We start from the raw sequence: 20,824 nt of genomic DNA, 5'->3' as shown, positions 1-20,824 counted from the left end.
CGACGAAAGAATCTTGGACGTGCGCAAACATGAGTAAGCCTACGTGTGTTGCGAACAAGTCAAAGCAGGCACAGAAGGAAAAGACAAGTCCGCACATTGCTACACCCTTTGACCACAATACGGTTGCAGACCGAACTCGGACTTATTACCGTCCTGTTGACGTGGGTATTTGAGAAACAATGTATCACCCTAAGACTTTTGTCAACCGGCCAGACACATAGTGCCTGTGGTTGTCAAAGTAGAGGGCCCCAAAGGGGGGGTATCATCACGATCACGGGAAGGGAAATTTTCGCTTTCACGATCACAGTTACCTTGATTTTTGTTTTCACGATCACGAACACCAGTGGCAAATCACGGTCACGGTAAAAGTTGCATGTACAGAAAGCACGTGTCAAAGTAAACACAACCACACAGTAATTCGCTCCTCTGGATCTATTGTTTATTCAACACAAAGTGACAACTGTTGCACTTTTTTATAATTATTTTTTGAATTCTCTTTCATACACACATAGAAATACATATCATGATTTGTAATCAGTAACAAGATTGTTGTTTTCATTGGGTTTTTTTTTTTCTCTCTCTCTCTCTCTCTCTCTCTCTCTCTCTCTCTCTCTCTCTCTCTCTCTCGTTCTCTCTCTCTCTCTCTCTCTCTACACTCATACACATTCAACCCCCACACCCTCACTCACACACATGAATATATACTTGCACAATTTCACATTTCCAGAGCTAAATCTTGTAAACCCATTTTCTCAAAAACTATTGGGTGGATTGAAATTAAAGTACATGTATGTGTGATGGGTTCTTTATTTTCAACTTTGCCGTACAATTTGAGGTACACCATCGCCTGGCCATGGCCTTGAATAAAAAAACAGGAATGCTACAGGCCAAAAACGGTTTTACCTGAAAGAAGCGCGCAGTACCAGTAGCGAAGCCACAAGCCTGAGCCTGCGAAGCAGGCGAGCCAACTAGGGGGGTCCGGGGGCATGCCCCCCCTGAATTTTTTTCAAAAAACGGTTAAAATCTGTGCAATCTGGTGCATTCTGGGCATCATTTTAGGGGTTGTAATAGTGTTGTGATCTTGTTAAAAATCCCATTTTAGCCTCCCCCCACCACCATTCAACACACCTCCAAACTGATGAAAACAACACCACTGTGCGCTGGCTTCATTGAGACTGACCGGCGCCCGGTCGCGTTGCGCGATATTCACACGGATCGTTTTTGCGGAAATTTTTCAACTTCACCGGAAAAAATTTGACTTTTAAAGTTTACCGGATTTTGAAAACGGCTTTATCGGATTTCCGGCAATTACCGGAAAAGTAGCATGCCTGACAAAATCCCCAACGAACATGACTTTGATCGTCTTTGACATGAGGATCAAGTGACCCAAACTGGCGCGTCTCCCCATTGTTGATATTAAAGTTTACAGGCGCTAAAATAAACCCAAGCTTAATTAATGCAAAGAAGCGACAATTAGAATCTATGCCAAGCGTGTCCACGTTGCTGGGATGAAAAACACATTTCTAGTTTCGGTTTTGGCTAAACGCAGACTCGATCTCGAGCCAGTCGAGGTCACACTGAGCGAGTGACAGCCGGACGTGGCAATGTCGACAATGTCAATGATCTCACTCAAACTCAAAGATCTTGAACAAATTTCAAGATCTTTGCCTACATTCAGAACAGCCATAGAGCAACATAGATCAACATACCTTGATATTTCGTCTTCAGAAAGACCGACCCGTAGCCTGACCTTTCCACCAAGGAAGGCATTCTCGCCGCCTGCTTTGGTCTGGCTTGAATCCACAAAATATAACAGAAGTTCGATGACAGTACCGCTGCACGCCATTTTTGATCTTCGAATTCGAATTGCACTCAAAACTTTTGCACGAAGCCCTTCCATTGGATGAAGTTTGACAGACTTTTGCAATTTGCCTTCTGATTGGATCTCTTTTTGTCAGTGTGTAATTGGTTCTTTTAAAGGGAAGCAATCGCTCTCAAAATCATATTTCTGAATGTGTTGTTGCTTCCCTTCAATCGGGGTTGGCTCCTTACCGAATAGACTAGAGGATCATAGAGTGTAATACAGCTGTGAAAAATGTACGTTGAAAATAAAATGCTTTGCAATAATGCCCATCACGATCACGAAAACAAATGACGATCACGATCACGAGACTTGATTTTTTTGTCATCACGGATCACGGGCAAAGTCCCATCACGATCACAGAAATGGAAATTTCGGCAATCACGGTCACAGAAAGGTCAAAAAACGCCAATCACGATCACGGTTTTAAACCCTTTGGGGCCCTCAAAGTAAATCTCATTTGTCAAGGAATTCTGAAAGATGTCTTCATTTGACGCTGTCGATATCTCTTATCAGTATCAGTGTGAAGGTGCATTGGGACATGGTATTCCCCGCACACTCTTTATCTTATTGGAAGGATTTATGTTGGTGTCTCGAGGGTTGACGTCTTTTTGTTGTTGTTGTGTATACTGCTTGGTTGACTAGTGTTATTATTTGTTTGCTTGTTTGTTTGTTTGTTTGTTGTACTTATAATGTTTCTGTTTGTTTGCGTGTGTGTGGGTTTGTGTGAAGTGCGCCTGCTTGCAAAACACACACACACACACACACACACACACACACACACACACACACACACACACACACACACACACTTAGCCTACATATACACGCAATCATACACATGTACGCGCACGCATTTGATGACCACTGTGTCAGAAATATATTCCACACGGCTAGGAACAACAAGAACAACGACGAAAATCTAAAATTCATCGAATGTATTCTTTCTTTATTTGGTGTTTAACGTCGTTTTCAACCACGAAGGTTATATCGCGACGGGGAAAGGGGGGAGATGGGATAGAGCCACTTGTCAATTGTTTCTTGTTCACAAAAGCACTAATCAAAAATTTGCTCCAGCGGCTTGCAACGTTGTACAATGTATTACCTTACTGGGAGAATGCAAGTTTCCAGTACAAAGGACTTAAGGCTGGAGTTCACACCTGAGGCCATATTTCAAAGTGGTTAGGCAGTTTTAAAGGTTTGTTTTTATGTTAGTTCAGTGTTTTGTTTATCAGGAAAAAACAAAATGAATAGAGCTTGTCGCGCAAAATTTTGAGATAGCGACTGAAGTTTGAGCATAGGTATGAGATTTTTTCACGCAAACCCTACTGAAGAAATTGTGATATTGTATTGTGAATATGTTAACAAAAAAACAATCGGATGATCAGAAACTGAAGAAGAGAAATAGGGAAGCAAAATAGAACATCAAACATAGTGATTTTACAGGTGAATTTGGAAAAAAACCCTTATGTATCCATTTTTGAAGCCCAATTTGAAGCATGGAACACAGTCAAACATAAATTAAAAGTGTTAAAGTGGTTACAGTGTTCAGAAATAGTGTTAAATAACAAGTTGAGTTATCCCTTTTCACAAATTTTAAGAGAAATACACCTCTTGTCGCGCAAAATTTTGAACTGTGATGCTTTTACTACCCCCACCCCCTACTCATTTTTCAGAAAAGAGTGCATATTATCTTCCAAATAGACAAGCAAGGTAGTCAGATGATCAAAACTTCAGAACAAAAATAGGGAAGCAAAATAGAACATGCAACATAGTGATTTAACTGGTGAATTCAGAAAAAACCCACTTTTTTACGCATTTTATTAGCTGAATTTAAAGCTTGGAAGACGGAAATAAATAAATTAAAAGTGCAAAACTGGTTACAGTGTTCAGAAATAGTGTTAGATACCAAGTTGAGTTATCCCTCTTCATCACAGTTAAAAGAAACGCACCTCTTGTCGCGCAAAATCTTGAACTGTGATGCTTTTACTACCCCTACCCCCTACCCATTCTTCAGAAAAGAGTGCATATTATCTTCCAAATAGAAAGGCAAGGTAATCAGATGATCAAAAACTTCAGAACAGAAATAGGGAAGCAAAAAAGAACACCCAACAGAGTTATTTAACTGTTGAATTCAGAAAAAACACACTTGTTTACTCATTTTGTAAGCTGAATTCAAAACTTGGATGACAGAAAAAAATAAATTAAAAGTGCTAAAGTGGTTACAGTGTTCAGAAATAGTGTTAGATACCAAGTTTAGTTATCCCTCTTCATCACAGTTAAAAGAAACACACCTCTTGTCGCGCAAAATCTTGAACTGTGATGCTTTTACTTCCCCCACCCCCTACCCATTTTTCAGAAAAGAGTGCATATTGTCTTCCAAATAGAAAAGCAAGGTAGTCAGATGATCAAAAACTTCAGAACAGAAATAGGGAAGCAAAATAGAACATCCAACATAGTAATTTAACTGTTGAATTCAGAAAAAAACACTTTTTTACTCATTTTATTAGCTGAATTTAAAGCTTGGAAGACAGAAAAAAAATTATAATGTGGTTACAGTGTTCAGAAATAGTGTTAGATACCAAGTTCAGTTATCCCTCTTCATCACAGTTAAAAGAAACACACCTCTTGTCGCGCAAAATCTTGAACTTTGATGCTTTTACTACCCCCACCCCCTACCTATTTTTCAGAAAAGAGTGCATATTATCTTACAAATAGGAAAGCAAGGTAATCAGATGATCAAAAACTTAAGATAAATAGGGAAGCAAAATAGAATATCCAACATAGTGATTTAACTGTTGAATTAAAAAAACACCTTTTTTTTCTCATTTTTTGAAGGTGAATTAGAAGTTTGGAATTCCTCCGAAAGCGGCGTATGGCTGCCTAAATGGCGGGGTAAAAACGGTCATACACGTAAAAATCCACTCGTGCTAAAAACATGAGTGAACGTGGGAGTCTAAGCCCATGAACGAAGAAGAAGAGGAGGAGAAGAAGAAGAAGTTTGGAAGACAGAAAAAATAAATTAAAAGTGCTAAAGTGGTTACAGTGGTTACAGTGTTCAGAAATAGTGTTAGATACCAAGTTGAGTTGTCGCTCTTTATCACAGTTAAAAGAAACACACCTCTTGTTGCGCACAATCTTGAACTGTGATCCTTTTACTACCCCCGCCCCCTACCCATTTGAACACAAAAGAGTGTATATTCTCTTCCAATTAGAAAAATAAGTAATTTGCAACTGGACATTTTTAAAATACATATTTTCTGTCAGTCCAAGGATTGCTTAGTCCATTAAAAACAAACAGACTAGGATTTAGCGCACCCATTTTAAGAAAAAGTTAACATGATAATTGATATATATATATATATCAGACTTTTTTTATGCAATTACTACTGAAGATTCCAGACCAGGTAAAACAATCATTTTATATTCTTTGTCACATTTTTTACTTTTTTTAAAATAAATTTATCTATAGCGAGTCTTGTCTCTTTGTGTCATTTAGTTATTTTGAAGAATTCTATCCTGGCAAAAAAAATTAAAAATCCCTACCTACCTACCCTATTTTGTTTACCCATGTTATTAGAAACAGACAATTTATTTTTTATTGGCCTAAAGATCTTGAAACATTTGTTTTAATAGAGAAATAACAAGTACAGCCCTTAGCTGTGTCACTCGAATTTCTTTGTCAGGCTGAAACTTAGCTGTTGCGTTGAAGTCTGCTGTGTGTGTCTGGGTCCAAAGCAACTTTCACATTCTCATCTACACATTCTCATCTACACACTCACGTTACTCACACAATTATACAATTCTACCCACAGAGGCGTTCGGGGATGGGGGTCTCGCACTCGGGCGAATCACACCACAAAATACAAAGTATAACGTACACAGATTTTTCTATTGAACCAAAAGGCAAATTAAATCATGAATAAATCAATCAAGCAAAACTTCCACACAATGACACATTCACTCTCGGTTCACACTGCGCTCTGGGCATGCACACTTGGCAGCACGTATACGTTCCGACGCCGTTTGTCTTCCTGCAAGTCCAGCACAGGCACACGATTGTCCAAGAATCACAATAATCCTCGTGAATGTCACAGCAGGCATAGTAAGGTTACGTAGAAAAGTCCAAAAGGGTGCGTTAATGGTGGTAATCCGGCACACACACACCGGGCACACACACACACACTGACACACACACACACTCCGGTTTGGTAAGTTACCTGATAAATATTAATGTAGCCTGTAAATTTAACGTGGAGACTGATCAGACAGGAAGAGTAATACTTTCACATTTCCGATGTTCAGCGATAAACTTGTTTTCTTCGAGAGTTCGATCTTCGTGCGATTCTGGCGCGTTGTCACCAAGAACGTTAAAAAAACACAGGATATCATCATGATGCCTCTCTACAAAAACCAGGTCTAGGAACTCTTCATCTAAAGTCAGTCAGTATTAACATCCTCAACACAATCCTCATCTTGTCCCATAGTGATTTCTGCCGCCAAAGAACATGTGGTTCCCAACTCAAAAGACCGATTTGTCGTCTTCCGGCATTGCGAAATTCAGATCTACCTCAACTTCGTGCATTGATCTGAGCAATAAAATGTAGATGCGATAATCTGCAAACATCTCTTCAACACAATCTGCATCTTGTCCCATCGTGATTTCTGTCGGCAAAGAACATGTGGTTCTCAACTCACAAGACCAATTTGTCATCTTCCAGTGTGAAATTCTGATCTGCCCCAAGTACGTGCAATAAAATGTAGAAGCGATAATCTGAAAAAAAATCTGTTCGCGTGAACGCTGCCACGTTGTCATCAGTCCAATGTCTTTTATCCAGAGCAGGGACGAACACACTTTTTCATCAGCAGTTTGTTATGTTTATCCGCAGACTGCTTTCCATTACTTGTCTGTTTTAGATTGACTCGTATGGTTCTTCAGCCAGGCAAGAAGTGCTTGTTTACAGTGACACGTTCTCACGCACGACATGTCGTAAATGCAAGTTCTAACGATTGTTTTTTATTGCACTGATAGAGAATGTCGATAGTTGTAAACTTCTGACATTTCCTAATGTTTATTTCATTATTTTACATACGGATATGGCTAATAAGTGGATAATCTGTTACGACACGAAACGCGTTCTAAATCCGGGAAGGGAGGCTACTCCAGCGTACTGTCAGGTGTGTTCTAATACCTTAACATTTCTTACATACTGCTTGACTAAAATCTTTACAAAAATTGACTATATTCTATACAAGAAACACTTAACAAGGGTAAAAGGAGAAACAGAATCCGTTAGTCGCCTCTTACGACATGCTGGGGAGCATCGGGTAAATTCTTCCCCCTTACCCGCGGGGGGGGGGGGGGGGGGGGGGGGGGCATCGAATGTATATTTATATAGTCCGTCAACAAATAAATAATAGAGACAGTACTCCCTGAAGTTAAAAATAATGCCGTTGTTGACTTCATCGCACGGCTCCATGCTCAGTCATAAGAATTAGTACGGCATTCTAGCTCCAGTGTTAATTATCATTATGATTGAACTATTAGTATCTATCCCCAATATTCACATGCATGCATGAAACTAATGCTCAAACCATGTTCCATTTTTTTGCACACAACTTTTGCGATTCTCTTTCCTCAATGCAAAAATAAATCAAATAAGAGTCAAAAGCAGGTTACTTTTCTAGGTAAACATTTCCGCACATATAGGCTACCGTTATACGCTCTCTTCACGATTGCACACACACACACACACACACACACACACACACACACACACACACACACACACACACACACACACACACACACGCACACACACACACACGCACGCACACACATACTGTATATCCATTTGTCCTGTATAACAGTTGAGTTTTTTTCTACTTTTATATGAGACTATTTGCTGACCATGGTCAGAGAAGTGCAGTCAGTCTGATTCAAAGCATGCTTTGAGCCTGACAGTCTATCCTTCAGTGGAGTATAGGGATCGCTTTGTGAAGAAAGCCACACCCTTTTCAGATGCTGTTGCACCTTCATACGTCACTCAAGAACAAGCAACGGTCACTACCAGTAGGCTTCTTTTCTTTCTTTATTTATTTGGTGTTTAACGTCGTTTTCAACCACGAAGGTTATATCGCGACGGGGAAAGGGGGGGGGGGGGAGATGGGATAGAGCCACTTGTTAATTGTTTCTTGTTCACAAAAGCACAAATCAAAAAATTGCTCCAGGGGCTTGCAACGTTGTACAATATATACCAGTAGGCTTCGAAGAGATCATTCAAGAATGGCAGTTTATAAAGATGTATACATCATTTCACAGTGGAGTTTTTTGAAGAAGAACAAGAACAAGAACAATAACAAGAACAAGAAGAAGAAGAAGAAGAAGAAGATATCAACTAAAATAAAGTCACAAAATCAAGTCAATGGTAGTTCAGAAGAACCTGAGTTGCGGTTGCCTTTTTGGACATGCGGAAGACTGAAATAAAACGATTGGTCAATAACTACACCACGTGATCTCGCTCTCTGGTCAACCACGGCTTCAAGGCAAGTCACCGCTTGCGAGTCCATCTCTAGACGGAATTTATTGGCGAACAAGTTTGGCTGACGTAATAACCAAGGGAGATCAGCCCTGGTGAAAATACACACTTCACGAACGTACTCTCCCCTGCATTCATAGGCATCAAATTTGTCCCACGCGACAGCTCTGGAGATGTGTTGGTTATCTGGGTTGTGCTTCACGTGGAATGAATATCCTCCTGGTATCCATGGTAACTGATTAATGGTCGCCCATATATCTTCTTCGGGGTATAACGTGTTGTTGAAATATTCCATAATGGTAGCTGCGACTTTGTCCTTAAAGACTGCTGCCACAAAACCTTTAGAGAAAGCACTGTATTGGGTGCCCTTGCGTATTTCCGCTTTGAATGTCGGGGGTTCTTTGGGAAAAGAAGAATTTCGCATTTTGTCTTTCACGATTTCGTATTTATGGGTGATGCGCATTTTGTAGCGAGCAGGGATTGGCATGGATTCGATGTCGTTGGTGCCGTTGAGCATTTTCAGGATACGAACCATTTCCAGATTTGTCCTGAGTGGGAATTCTTGTCCGGCGAGATTCAGGTAATACTTCCAGTCTACGTTGCTTTGCAAAGCACACGTCATTGTTATTTGCTCCGCCCTGATAGCATCGTAACTGCCATAAACAAAACTGATACGCTCAGTCATTATGACGTTAGGGAAACACGACGCAATTGACGTCATCACACGATAAATTGCGTCATCGGCCTTCTTGTCGACGTGGATGCAGTAGACATTGTTGGGACGGTAGATGGCGCGCAGCAACTGTTCCGCCTGTTCCGGTGACGTGTGCATCTTCAGACCGAAAGCCAGCGGAAAGTTTCTTTCTTCCTTGTCAACGGGTTTGTCGTAACCGTGGACATTCCTGAATAAATCACAGTCCTGCGACAGTTCTTCCAAAGGGCAGAAATGTGGAGGCGTTATTTCCTGCGTACCTTCGACACATATCTTTTCGATGTCCGTAGGAATACTGCACAATGTATGTATTCGGTCCTTTGGAAGTTGCTCCTGAGCTGTGTTGTCCCGTGAGAGGTTGACGGAGAGTTTTCGGAACTCGTCCTTGATGTCTGCTTGAAGATTAAGTTCCTGGACGCGGATTGACAGAAGTGTGAAGAAGGTAAGCCCGCTCACAAACAGCAGCCCGAGGGCACACAGACGGTTCTTCAGCTTCATCTTGGTGGTCCCTAAACAAACAAAAAACAATTATTATTGGATAAGGGTTCGAAACGACATCTGATTATCAGTTACTATCCCTTTAGATATTACACCACCAGCACCATTACATATACAAACAATTACACATTGACAGGCTTCCATTTGAAACTTTTCGGTTTTCATTGTGGATTGGCGCCCTCCCAATCTCCTCGCTTTCGCTCGCATTTTAACTGGTGTAAAATCTGGTACGACACAGCAAGCCATGTAGTATTCTCTATGACTATGTAGATCTACTCACCAGAACTTTTGTTTGCAGTATAACACAAAATACTTGTTCTTGTTTATATATTCGTGTTGCTGTTTTCTGGTAAGTACATTTTTATTGTAACCTTTTACTTTTTATCCCAAAAGCGATCTTTGGAATTGACTGACGTAAGCCCGAAGAATTCGATTCATGCATCAACTTACGTCAAGCAATCGACGTCATCACTTCGCAGAACTTATGATCTCGGTATTTCGTAGGCCTTGTATATTTCTTACTTCTAAAATGACCCTCAAAGCTAACCGAGACTAATTGAGGTTGTATCGATGCGCCTCGCCAGCAGGTGGTCGTTGGCTTTTGTAACTAAATTTCTAGTTTCATCGTGAAATGAAGACCGGTAATTTTTAATAAGTTGAAGCATTCTGACCAATCACGGAATCTGTTTCATTAAAACGCCGACTTGATTGAATTACAATAATGGATAAAAGCAAAACAACAACAAACAAGTCGCGTAAGGCGAAAATACAATATTTAGTCAAGTAGCTGCCCTTTTTCAGCAAGACCGTATACTCGTAGCATCGTCAGTCCACCGCTCATGGCAAAGGCAGTGAAATTGACAAGAAGAGCGGGGTAGTAGTTGCGCTAAGAAGGATAGCACGCTTTTCTGTACCTCTCTTTGTTTTAACTTTCTGAGCGTGTTTTTAATCCAAACATATCATATCTATATGTTTTTGGAATCAGGAACCGACAAGGAATAAGATGAAAGTGTTTTTAAATTGATTTCGAAAAAAAAAATTTGATAATAATTTTTATATATTTAATTTTCAGAGCTTGTTTTTAATCCGAATATAACATATTTATATGTTTTTGGAATCAGCAAATGATGGAGAATAAGATAAACGTAAATTTGGATCGTTTTATAAATTTTTATTTTTTTTTACAATTTTCCGATTTTTAATGACCAAAGTCATTAATTAATTTTTAAGCCACCAAGCTGAAATGCAATACCGAACCCCGGGCTTCGTCGAAGATTACTTGACCAAAATTTGAACCAATTTGGTTGAAAAATGAGGGCGTGACAGTGCCGCCTCAACTTTCACGAAAAGCCGGATATGACGTCATCAAAGACATTTATCAAAAAAATGAAAAAAACGTTCGGGGATTTCATACCCAGGAACTCTCATGTTAAATTTCATAAAGATCGGTCCAGTAGTTTAGTCTGAATCGCTCTACACACACACACAGACACACACACAGACACACACACAGACACACGCACATACACCATACCCTCGTTTCGATTCCCCCTCGATGTTAAAATATTTAGTCAAAACTTGACTAAATATAAAAAGACCCAAAAAAAGACTTGTTACTCTTCATGTTCTGTATGGAAACTTGTTTTCTATTGTTGCCATATTGTTAACAAAAAGCATCACAAAAAGAGCGTAAAATCCGCGCAGCATTTCTTTGGTTTTCAATTTAAGAAATAGACACTCAATTCTTTTCAGTTTTTATTCTGAAAAGCGATAAATACATTTTGTTTAAATGTAGCTGGGGGGGGGGGGAGGGGGGCGCGGGTAAGACATTTTTTAACACTGACATCTGACGTTTCGAAAGGAATCAAATATTAAATAACATAATTATTGATGGCACTGGTCCTTTCTCCAGCCGGTATTCCGTTATTAGTACAAATCTTGGCTTTCATAAAACCGCTCATTCCTGTTTGAAAGATATATTGTGGGTAACAATTTTCTCCATGCCACAAGAGGATCCGAGATTGAATGAAAACATTGAAACCTTAACTAGTCTGTCAAACGAAGTCTAGAACACATTCAGTGCCCACAGTATAGTTGTCGAACAGAAACCGGACAAACGAATTATAATCTATTACTAGTTTTGAACGCTTGCTAAATTTTACATGTAAAATGTGACCCTCCACCACGAAATGAGTCGCATGTCACCTCGCGCGGTTCTGCGCTAGGCTTAATATAAGTCCGGGGAGTGTCTGGTAACAGTGTGAGGGTCACCTTAGTCACAGGCTTATAACTCAAACAGTTTTTGCTCTTTTCCAAAACGGTTTGCACCACTGGATAGAGCATAAAAAACTCTTTAGGAAAATGTAAAAATATGAAAATCATGCAAAGGTGACATGCGACTCATTCCGTGGTGGAGGGTCACAAATATTAGAAATTGCTGGTCAAAGGCACACTCCTTCTCTTAGGAGTTCGCTTCACATTCTCAGATCTGGCCAGGCGTTTACATGGGGTGAGACCATTTCTTTCTTTCTTTCTTTATTTGGTGTTTAACGTCGTTTTCAACCACGAAGGTTATATCGCGACGGGGAAAGGGGGTGGGGGGTGGGGGAGATGGGATAGAGCCACTTGTTAATTGTTTCTTGTTCACAAAAGCACTAATCAAAAAATTGCTCCAGGGGCTTGCAACGTAGTACAATATATGACCTTACTGGGAGAATGCAAGTTTCCAGTACAAAGGAGAAAGGACTTAACATTTCTTACATACTGCTTGACTAAAATCTTTACAAACATTGACTATATTCTACACAAGAAACACTTAACAAGGGTAAAAGGAGAAACAGAATCCGTTAGTCGCCTCTTACGACATGCTGGGGAGCATCGGGTAAATTCTTCCCCCTAACCCGCGGGGGGTGGGTGAGACCATCCCGGCCTCCACTTGGTCACATACCAGAAAGCAACACCCTGACGTATTGCTGGGGTGAGTAAAATGTAACCCCCAAGAAAATCCAACTGTGCACGGAGAGCACCCAGGCTGTTCATTTTCGGTATGTGACCAAGTGGAGGGATGATCTCACCCCATGTAACACCCAGGCTGTTCAATGTTGGTATGTGACAAAGTGGAGGGATGGTCTCACCCCATGTAACACCCAGGCTGTTCAATGTTGGTGTGTGACCAAGTGGAGGGATGATCTCACCCCATGTAACACCCAGGCTGTTCAATGTTGGTATGTGACCAAGTGGAGGGATGATCTCACCCCATGTAACACCCAGGCTGTTCAATGTTGGTATGTGACCAAGTGGAGGGATGATCTCACCCCATGTAACACCCAGGCTGTTCAATGTTGGTATGTGACCAAGTGGAGGGATGATCTCACCCCATGTAACACCCAGGCTGTTCAATGTTGGTATGTGACAAAGTGGAGGGATGGTCTCACCCCATGTAACACCCAGGCTGTTCAATGTTGGTATGTGACCAAGTGGAGGGATGATCTCACCCCATGTAACACCCAGGCTGTTCAATGTTGGTATGTGACAAAGTGGAGGGATGGTCTCACCCCATGTAACACCCAGGCTGTTCAATGTTGGTATGTGACCAAGTGGAGGGATGATCTCACCCCATGTAACACCCAGGCTGTTCAATGTTGGTATGTGACAAAGTGGAGGGATGATCTCACCCCATGTAAACGCCTGACCAGGTCTCATGGAGAGATCCGAACTGTTTACACGAGAAGAAGTGTGTCTTTAACTCCATCATTGCATAATCAATGTTTACACGAGAAGGAGTGTGTCTTTAACTCCATCATTGCATAATCAATGTTTACACGAGAAGGAGTGTGTCTTTAACTCCATCATTGCATAATCAGACCTACTGCAATCTAATCTGATACAATCTAATCTGATACAATCTAGTTTGATATAATCTTATACAATCTAAACTAATCTACCTTCACCTTTGTGATAGACCGAAGGAGGGTGATCGAGATCGGACATCTATTTTGCAGAAGTGAACTGAACTGCAGAAATGAATGAGGACATAAAAAACAAGAAATTCCTCGGAGGTAGGAAAAACACCCCCGTCAAAGGGAAATAACCTTCTCAGTTGGTGGCAGTGACTGAGTGAGAATGGTTATTTCCCTTGGACTATTAAGATGTCCCTCTCTAAGTCCTTGTATAATTTTAATCCACCAATAACTCCCTAACCGTGTGTTTGACTGGTCACAATTTTTGTAAGGACCGTCTCAGGAATGTATAGAACCTGTTCACCAAGTTTGGTGACGATCGGTCCGTTCATTCTTGAGATCTATATGCGAACACAAACAAACAAACAAACACATCGATGTCCCTCTATAAGTCCTTGTAGAATCTGAATCCACCAATAACTCCCTAACCGTGTGTTTGACTGGTCCGAATTTTTGTAAGGACCGTCTCAGGAATGTATAAAACCTGTTCACCAAGTTTGGTGACGATCGGTCCGTTCATTCTTGAGATCTATATGCGAACACAAACAAACAAACACATGGACCGAATCCTATACACACCCCTATACCGGGGGTGTAAAGATACGATAACCACTATAGCCCTGGCACTGGGCATTAAATAGTTTAAATGTAGCGCGAGACTTTTTGTGTCTATGTTTAACTTGTTGAATCTAAAGAGAAATTCGAAAGCACCTTCTCGAATGGTCTAACAGCATACCGATGTACCGAAGACTTGCACATTTCCCGTGATTTACCTGACTGGCCTTATTGCGTTTTCCCTCCACAGGCACCAAAAGCAAGAAGTATATATATCTTGCACAATGAACTCAACACTTTAAGGCTGTCGTGTGATAGTTTGCGAACACTTTTATGGGTATAAGTAGATAGGCTACGTAAAGGGACACTGTTGATCTAAGCCTCTGATTGGAGAAACGCGGGGTCAAAGTTAGAGTAAAATGTAAACAAACTTTGCCGTGCTGACTGACGCCCACTTCAAGTTGAATTTCTAAAAGGTTCAATGAAGTAGCGATATCACAATGAACAGTAATGGAAAAGTAATGGAAAAGTAATGAAAAGTATTGGAAAAGTAATGGAAAGTAATGAAAAGTAATGAAAAGTAATAGAAAAGTAATGGAAAAGTAATGGAAAAGTAATAGAAAAGTAATGGAAAAGTAATGGAAAAGTAATAGAAAAGTAATGGAAAGTAATGAAAAGTATTGGAAAAGTAATGGAAAGTAATGAAAAGTAATAGAAAAGTAATGGAAAAGTAATGAAAAGTCTTGGAAAAGTAATGGAAAGTAATGAAAAGTAATGGAAAGTAATGAAAAGTATTGGAAAAGTAATGGAAAGTAATGAAAAGTAATAGAAAAGTAATGGAAAAGTAATGGAAAAGTAATAGAAAAGTAATGGAAAGTAATGAAAAGTATTGGAAAAGTAATGGAAAGTAATGAAAAGTAATAGAAAAGTAATGGAAAAGTAATGAAAAGTCTTGGAAAAGTAATGGAAAGTAATTAAAAATAATAGAAAAGTAATGGAAAGTAATGGAAAAATAATGGAAAGTAATGGGAAAGCAATGGGAAAGTAATGGAAAGTAATGAAAAAGTAATGGGAAAGTAATGGAAAGTAATGGAAAAAATAATGGAAAGTAATAAAAAGTAATGGAAAAGTAATGAAAAGCAACGGAAAAGTAATGGAAAGTAATGAAAAAGTAATGGAAAGTAATAAAAAGTAATGGAAAAGTAATGTTTGTGAATGATGCAGAAATTAATATGTAAAGCGCGGAGACCACAGTTAATTGTGGTTCGCGCTATATAAGCTCACCATAATAATAATAATAATATGTGCATGATTGCGTTTCGCAGACACAGTTGTCATGTGCGTTGTAATTGGCGACGAATGCTGGATGATTACTATTTTTGTGCCAGGATTACTATTTTGGGGGCTGAGCATTACTCCAAAACACTTATGGGGGTAAACAGGTCTGGATTCGTGTGCATGGCTGTTGCAGTAGACTACTTCAGCAAATGGATTGAGGCAGAACCACTTGCATCAAAATCTGCTAAAGATGTTGCAGAGTTTCTGTATGGTCTGATCTGTAGACACGGATGTTGCGACATACATATAAACGATCAAGGTCGCGAATTTGTGAACGAAGCCGCCACTAGCCTCCACACGCTGACCGGGGTAAAACAGAAAATGTCTTCGGCATACCATCCCCAAACCAACGGACTTGTGGAGCGAAACAATAGAACGCTACAAGATCTTCTACTAAAGCTACTTCTTCAGTTCTTGATGACACCCCAGACAACTCGGAGGTCGCCGATTGGCCTAAAGCTCTTCCAGGAGTTCTCTTCCCCCTCAGAACCAGTAAGCATGCCTCCACGAGGTACACACCATTTTTCCTCATGTACGGCCGCACGGCTAAACTGCCCATCGATTACATGCTGGACAAAGAACCAACTTCCCCATGTTACCAGGAAGAGACAGAAGCCAAAGAACCAACAAGGACTGGTCAAGGAGCGGTTGGGGGGGGGGAAAGGGGGCATCTCTTGGGTAATGTTCTCAGGCTAGGACTGGTCAAGGAGCGGTGGGGGGGGGGGGGGAAGGGGGCATCTCTTGGGTAATGTTCTCAGGCCAGGACTGGTCAAGGAGCGGTTGGGGGGGGGGGGGGGGAGGGGGGCATCTCTTTGGTAATGTTCTCAGGCTAGGACTGGTCAAGGAGCGGTGGGGGGGGGGGGAAGGGGGCATCTCTTGGGTAATGTTCTCAGGCTAGGACTGGTCAAGGAGCGGTGGGGGGGGGGGGAGGGGGGCATCTCTTGAGTAGGGTTCTTAGGCTAGGACTGGTCGAGGAAAGGGGGCCATCTCTTGGGTAATGTTCACAGGCTAGGCCTGGTCAAGGAGCGGTTGGGGGGGAGGGGGGCATCTCTTGGGTAATGTTCTCAGACTAGGACTGGTCAAGGAGCGGTGGGGGGGGGGGGAGGGGGGCATCTCTTGAGTAGGGTTCTCAGGCGAGGACAGGTGAAGGTGCGTTGGGGGGGGGGGTGATCTGTTCAGTAAGAGTCTTGGGCTAGGACAGGTGGGGGGGGGGTCTGTTCAGTGAGGTTCTTGGGCTAGGACTGGTGGTGGTGGGGGGGATGATCTGTTCAGTGAGGTTCTTGGGCTAGGACTGGGGGTGGGGGGGGGGTGGTGATCAGGGAGGTTCTTGGGCTAGGACTGGTGGGGGGGGGGTTGATCTGTTCAGTAACTGAGTAAGGTTCTTGGGCTAGGACTGGTGAGGGGGGGAGGGGGGATCTGTTCGGTAAGGTTCTTGGGCTAAGACTGGTGAAGGTTGGTGATCTGTTCAGTAAGTTTCTCGAAACAATAAACAGTTTTAACAAGCCAGCCTGTTTCGAAGCCACTTGTTTTTATTCCTATTCACACATGCGTTTGTGTGTGAATGCGTGCACACGCATGTGAGCGTGTGTGTGTGTGTGTGTGTGTGTGTGTGTGTGTGTGTGTGTGTGTGTGTGTGTGTGTGTGTGTGTGTGTGTGTGTGTGTGTGTGTGTGTGTGTGTGTGTGTGAACAACACTTACACATCATAAACAAACTACTTAACCATGCAAGCAACCAAACATAAAAAGAAACAAACAAATACAATAATACAGGATATATCACACTATTGCCATTATATATAACATGGAAAGAAACAAGCAAACAACGACCAAATCAACAACAATGTTAAAACACCAGAAGTAAAAATGTGGGGAGTAAAAATTTCGTGGAGTGTTTTTTTCGTACATTACGAAATAATTACTCTGGAGTAAAAATCTCGTTACGATATTTTTACTGGGAGTAAAAATTTGGGGAGTAAAAATTTCGTGGAGGGAGTTATTTGGGGAGTAAAAATTTCGTGGGGTGCTTTTTCCGTACATTACGAAATAATTACTCCGGAGTAAAAATCTCGTTACGAGATTTTTACTGGGAGTAAAACTTTGGGGAGTAAAAATTTCGTGGAGGGAGTTAGTTTTTCGTTCCTTTGGGAGTTCTTTTTTCGTACGACAGGTGTACTCCGAGTAAGAATTTCGTACGAAATTTTTACTCCGGAGTCATTTTCTCGTGGAGTAAAAATTTCGTGTTACACCTGCCGGACATTGTAATGAGAAAGTGTTTCTCTTACCGTCGGCTCAGTCTCCATATGCTTTAGATAGCCGATATCTATGACAGACTCCATTATTAGGTAAGTAACCAATTAGACTGCAGTGTGTGTGTACGTGTGTGTGTGTGTGTGTGCGTGTGTGTGTGTGCGCGTGTGCGTACGTGCGTGCGTGCGTGCGTGTGTGTGTGTGTGTGCGTGTGTGTGTGTGTGTGTGTGTGATGATGATGATGATGATGATGATGGTGGTGGTGGTGGTGGTGGCGGTCGTATGTGTGGGTGTGTTTATAAACTACGTGTTATGTTACTCCCTCTTCCAGTTTACTCGTGTCGAACAGCAAACAATGAGTCCAGCAAACCACAGAACAGAACCGGACAGGAAAGCCAATTCAAACGCTCAGCTGATGGCGTTCATTCAACAATTGTGGTTTGCCGTTTCAAAACTTATTTTCGACGGTATTTATAGCCACGTGTACGACACATGTGATTGCGAATGCAGACTCACAACGCGTTCAATGATCATGTGCCGCTGACATAAGTGGCCAGACAGTATACTTAACAATAGACCTCATCAATGAGCATAGCACGTCCATGTTGAAAATGCGAGAGTTGTAAGGAGCCATTACTTGATTTCGTTTCCTGTGCCTGAGTGGTATGCGAGTCCTGTGTGTGTTGCTGTGGCGATAAAAATGTCCGAATTGTTATCTGTGGCTTGGGTGTTCGCCGGTGTCAAGCCAACGAAATAACACTGATAACACTCAATACCTCGCTGTACATGCAAATACTGCCACAGAAACACACCTCAGAGAAAGAACAGAAGTGGCCTACATGATGAAATCTTAAAAAATGCGCAGTGTATACTTGGTTGCATGACTTGTATTGGAAACACGTGCATATAGTCTACGCGCGGTTGTGTGTGTGTGTGTGTGTGTGTGTGTGTGTGTGTGTGTGTGTCTGTGTGTGTGTGTGTGTATGTGCGTATATGTGTGCGTATGTGAGTGGGTGTGTGTGTGTGTGCTTGTGTGTGTATGTGTGTGCTTGTGTGTGTATGTGTGTGTGTGTGTGTGTGATATGTGTAAAGAGATCTAGCTACTCCAATGGTCAAGAAACAAAAGTCAAACTTGTTGAAGTACTGCTTTCAGCCCACACGTTCTTTTCATTGTCTCATTGTTAATCTGTTCAGACTGGTGTTAGATGACACATGTGCATTGTATTCTCTCGCTCAGGATGTTTGTTTCTTTGTCTGTTTGCTCTGCTTTGGAGGCTGAGCGCTGTTCGCCCTTTCCGTGTACAACTTTCAGTGACTTAAGTCCGTTTTGCAATGTATTTACGTTCAGATAAATATGTTATTTGCTTAATTTATTGTTAGCTCATGGTATGTGTCATTATTTTACAGAGAACGCTTTGCATGTAGAGTTTGGAAGTAGGCTGGTCGGTGGATGCTTGGTTAGGCCTAAAAAAAAAATAGGTGTGGTTACGGTAACCCGACCTACCCTATTTTTTGGGGCCGACCCTATAACTTTTTATTACATTTGTCACAAAAATACACAAAAAAACAAGTAAACGAGTGCAGAAAACGCAATGAAAGCGAAAGCGCCCGAGTCGCACACTTATTTACCTGTCAAGTAGGTTTAATTTGTACACATTAGAAAAAAAAGTTAAAAAAATAAAAAAGTGATTGCCTACCTTCCTACCCTATTTTTTTTGGCTATGTTACCGTAACCACACCTATTATTTTTTTTGGCCTTATAAACATCACTATAACCCATTTGGCTATGCGGGACCTGATTGAAGCCGGGTTGGCTTTGTTTACAGTTTACATGGTGGTCTCCGCGTTTGAAACGGTTTAGGTCTTTCACACACAAAAAATAAGAAGGTTCTAAAAAAAACAAAAAAACTCGCGTCTTTGTCACATTTGTCACTTCAAATCTTGTTAAAAACCTTGATCTCCTTTAAAAAGTTAAAATCCTTTGCCGGAAGGGGGGGCTTGTCCTGGGTTCTTTTCCGAAGTATTCCCATTGGGCGATAATCTACGCCCACACAAAGCTGTGCCGTCAGTTCTGATCGAGAAGTGCTCAGACCTGTCCGTCTTTCTGCGAATCGTCTACGAAGACAAATAAGGATGTAAATAGAAGTCATTTGAGAAAATTACAAACAAGACATTCACACAGGTAAACAAGTGCCGATTATAAGGAGGTCAGTCCCCGTGTAGTCCTCCATCGACTCAAAAACATCAGAGATCTTACGGACAGAAGGACAAACAGACAGAGTAAACCAAATACACCCCCATCCATGGGGTGTAAAAAGACACGACTCTGCTTGTTGGTTCACTCGTGAATTTTGACTGACCATACATCACCCACACTACTCAGAGGAAGCAAATCTTTCTCTTACCACACGAGACGTTCACAAAAGATCCTTCCGCAAAAATCACATCATCCTAGGACAGTCTGTTCCATTGCCATGGTTCAAGTCCGCGTTCATTTTTTAACACTGACACCATCTTGTGAACAAGTCATCAGTTGCTATCCACAGGCACGCACACACACATGGGGGCGTGTGTCCCTTTCCTGGCACAGCCGGACTGAAAGTGTTTCGCGGCCAAAGGACAGTCACTTAGTTATGTGGTCCACACTGCGGCTTAAAAGTTGATAAGCGTCCAGAGTGCGTGATAAAACTTCCTTCTTTTTGGGTTGGGCAGTTACTACTGCATGGCCATGTCGACCCTACTCGCTGATTAAGCCTGTGGTTTTGGAAGTACAATCTTGCATGATGAGGATGGGTAACGTGTTGCAAAGTGATGGGTTGAAAAAAAACGGCGCTGTCATAAGGAATTATTATAGCGGTTGTCACAGATCAATCTGTTTTGTGCGGACCTACGGTACAGGTTCCTTTGTACTGCAGGCGTCTCGGTGTTCAGTTTGAATTGCCGATGCGTATTGTTCAGCTTAGCCGGTTGTCGCGTCCGTTTTCCCCGTGTTTTTCCAGCCGTGGTGGCTGCCGTGCGTGTAGCGGCACGGTTGGCCTAGTGGTAAGGCGTCCGCCCCGTGATCGGGAGGTCTTGGGTTCGAACCCCGGCCGTGTCATACCTAAGACTTTAAAAT

The 20,824-nt window shown here is 41.6% G+C and overlaps 1 protein-coding gene across 1 annotated transcript; it reads right to left on the bottom strand.

Moving 5' to 3' along the window:
* Positions 1-8,222: 8,222 nt before the first annotated feature.
* LOC138945666 (beta-1,3-galactosyl-O-glycosyl-glycoprotein beta-1,6-N-acetylglucosaminyltransferase-like) lies at positions 8,223-20,604 on the bottom strand. Its single transcript, XM_070317157.1, has 2 exons — positions 20,115-20,604; positions 8,223-9,621 (listed from the first exon to the last, which is right to left on the bottom strand). The coding sequence occupies exon 2, from the start codon at positions 9,608-9,610 to the stop codon at positions 8,279-8,281; it is 1,332 nt and encodes a 443-aa protein (XP_070173258.1). The 5' UTR covers positions 9,611-9,621; positions 20,115-20,604; the 3' UTR covers positions 8,223-8,278.
* Positions 20,605-20,824: the final 220 nt, after the last annotated feature.

The sequence above is a fragment of the Littorina saxatilis genome, linkage group LG1 (genome assembly GCF_037325665.1).
Source record: "Littorina saxatilis isolate snail1 linkage group LG1, US_GU_Lsax_2.0, whole genome shotgun sequence".
Classification (NCBI taxonomy): Eukaryota; Metazoa; Mollusca; class Gastropoda; order Littorinimorpha; family Littorinidae; genus Littorina; species Littorina saxatilis.
This window is presented reverse-complemented; position numbering and strand designations above follow the sequence as displayed.